At 31.9% G+C, this 2,193-nt stretch overlaps 1 protein-coding gene across 1 annotated transcript; it reads right to left on the minus strand.

The window, feature by feature from the left end:
* Nucleotides 1-506: 506 nt before the first annotated feature.
* On the minus strand, nucleotides 507-1,623 carry LOC108344587 (metalloendoproteinase 1). The gene has a single exon (XM_017583018.2). It carries the CDS (start codon nucleotides 1,590-1,592, stop codon nucleotides 561-563), a length of 1,032 nt encoding a protein of 343 aa, XP_017438507.1. The 5' UTR covers nucleotides 1,593-1,623; the 3' UTR covers nucleotides 507-560.
* Between the last annotated feature and the right edge of the window lie 570 nt (nucleotides 1,624-2,193).

A 2,193-nucleotide genomic window follows, 5' to 3' on the forward strand; every position in this document is an offset into this window, starting at 1 on the left:
CCATCCTTTTTTTTTTCTCATGAGGATTGTTAAAGGAAAGTGTGGTAACATAAACATTTTCAAAATAGTAAAAAAAAATCACACATAATTAGTTCATTCGAATTAATGTAAAATGTTTTGAGCAATTTTTCTTTCTCTATCTTATTGCTATTTCTTTTTATTATTATTTTACAAAAATTCCAACTCGTTAATCAAATGTTTCAAGAAAAATCTTCGAAATCTAGTAATTGACAAAGTTATATAAAAACCACAAACTCAGCCTGTTCTTGGTATTGAACAATCCAATTTTCTTTATAGGGACTAGATTAAACTTTTTGACAAAAAAAAAATTAACAAATGAGAAAATGGTTATTTTATCTTTTATCGATTGAAAAACCAAACGTAGTGACTTATTTATCTTTTTCTCTTGTAATCCAAAATCATTTTGTTATAATTTCAATCACTTTTAAAAAACTTGATGGTGTTACTCAAATCACTACCAAATCAACAAAAACCAACACATTTTTATTATACATTTGACAATTATTTCACATAAATTAGTGATCAATAATATATCAATATCAAGTTATATTTTGATAACCATATAAAGCTGCTATACCATCTTTATCATCTTGACTTAAATGTCTCCTTACTCCTTCGTAACTAGGATACATGATTGAGTCTCGAACACTACTATGTCCAAGTCCTAAAAGATGACCTATTTCATGCAACGACACAGTTTCTAAATCAATTTCACTACTTCTTGCCCTTGGAGCCACTCTCCTCCGCCAACCCAAGCCCCAAACCCATTCCCAACCCATATTCTCACTTGACCTAATACTTTCACCTCTAGGGCCACTAATCCATGACTCATCAGCATCTAAGTGTAACCTCCCATCTTGTGGTGCAAACGTGTGGGCCAAAACCCGACCCGGTCCATCAAATGGGTGCCCATCTCCATGGTCTCGACGGTGAAATCCTATGGCTACGTTAATCGAGTCAGGGTTAAAATTAGGATAAAGGTAAGAACTAAAACTATTTTGAAATGGAATCTCAGTGAATGTGAAGTCACTCACTCTTGACCAACTTTGAAAGGCATTGTTTACAGCAAACCTCACAAGATCCATTCTCAACACGTTAGTACTTGACACAAATCTATAGGTTAGTTCCCTCTTTGATTCTTCCCATCTCGGTGATCCTCGAAAGAAGGTATAGTTTGCAAGAACCGTCAAGCCTTTAAGGTTGTCGTGTGGGGTGACAACATCTGGTACTCCACAGCGTGGGAGACTCATTTTTCTTAAGGTTTCTGCATCCATGTGACCTGTGACATGTAGGTGATGGAACACTTGGTATTCTTTAAGAGCAACTTCTACGTTTTGGTCGAAGTGGTTGTCGTTAGAATAGTTGTTTAGGTAGCCAAATTTGTTGAGGTAGCTCTTGAGTTCGATCATGCCTCTCATCCTTTGTCCCATTTTAATGCCTCTTAGGTTTCGGAGTGTTCTGGTGAATGAATGCTCAGAAAACTCCATTGTTCTTGGCTCAACAATTAGAAATGGCTTCACTACAAAAAAAAGAAAGAAGGAGATTGAAAATGTTAAAAGATTAAGAGCCATGAGTGCTACTAAGGAGTTTAGGATTTTGTAATGGTTTGTTGAAAAGTTGCATGGATATGAAACTATTTATAAATGTATAGGCCAAAATATTTACTTACTGTGTTTTTACTTGCTAGTATGTTTTTAGAAATAATATATATATATATATATATAAACATATTTTCATCCAACTCTTTTACTTTATTAAAATTATTAAAAAAAATCAATATGAAACTAGTTACCATATTTGCTAAACAAATTAAGTTTAATGGTTTAAAAGTATAGACTTATTACTCTTCTATCGCCAATATTAATTAGGCTATTATATTAATTAAGCTAATTACTAGTAATTAAATATCTACATGTATATAGCCCACAATATATGACTGGATGAAATTAATAGGGAACTGAGCATGACTTTATTTTGTATGTATATCTATCTGTCTCATATACAATTTAAAAGAAAAATACGTATCAAGGGTTTAATTTTGGAAAATTAGTAATTATAATGAAATTTATTATATTAAAATATATAAGATTGAATATTGATAGAATCTAATAGCATTATTGTAACATCCCAAAATTATACAGTCATCAACTATATACTTAGAATAATCAGATG

Source organism: Vigna angularis, chromosome 8, assembly GCF_016808095.1.
Source record: "Vigna angularis cultivar LongXiaoDou No.4 chromosome 8, ASM1680809v1, whole genome shotgun sequence".
Taxonomy (NCBI): domain Eukaryota; kingdom Viridiplantae; phylum Streptophyta; class Magnoliopsida; order Fabales; family Fabaceae; genus Vigna; species Vigna angularis.

Bases quoted from the DNA above. Each gene is read 5' to 3' on its own strand.
- LOC108344587 (XM_017583018.2), bottom strand. From the start codon at position 1,592: ATGGCTCTTAATCTTTTAACATTTTCAATCTCCTTCTTTCTTTTTTTT.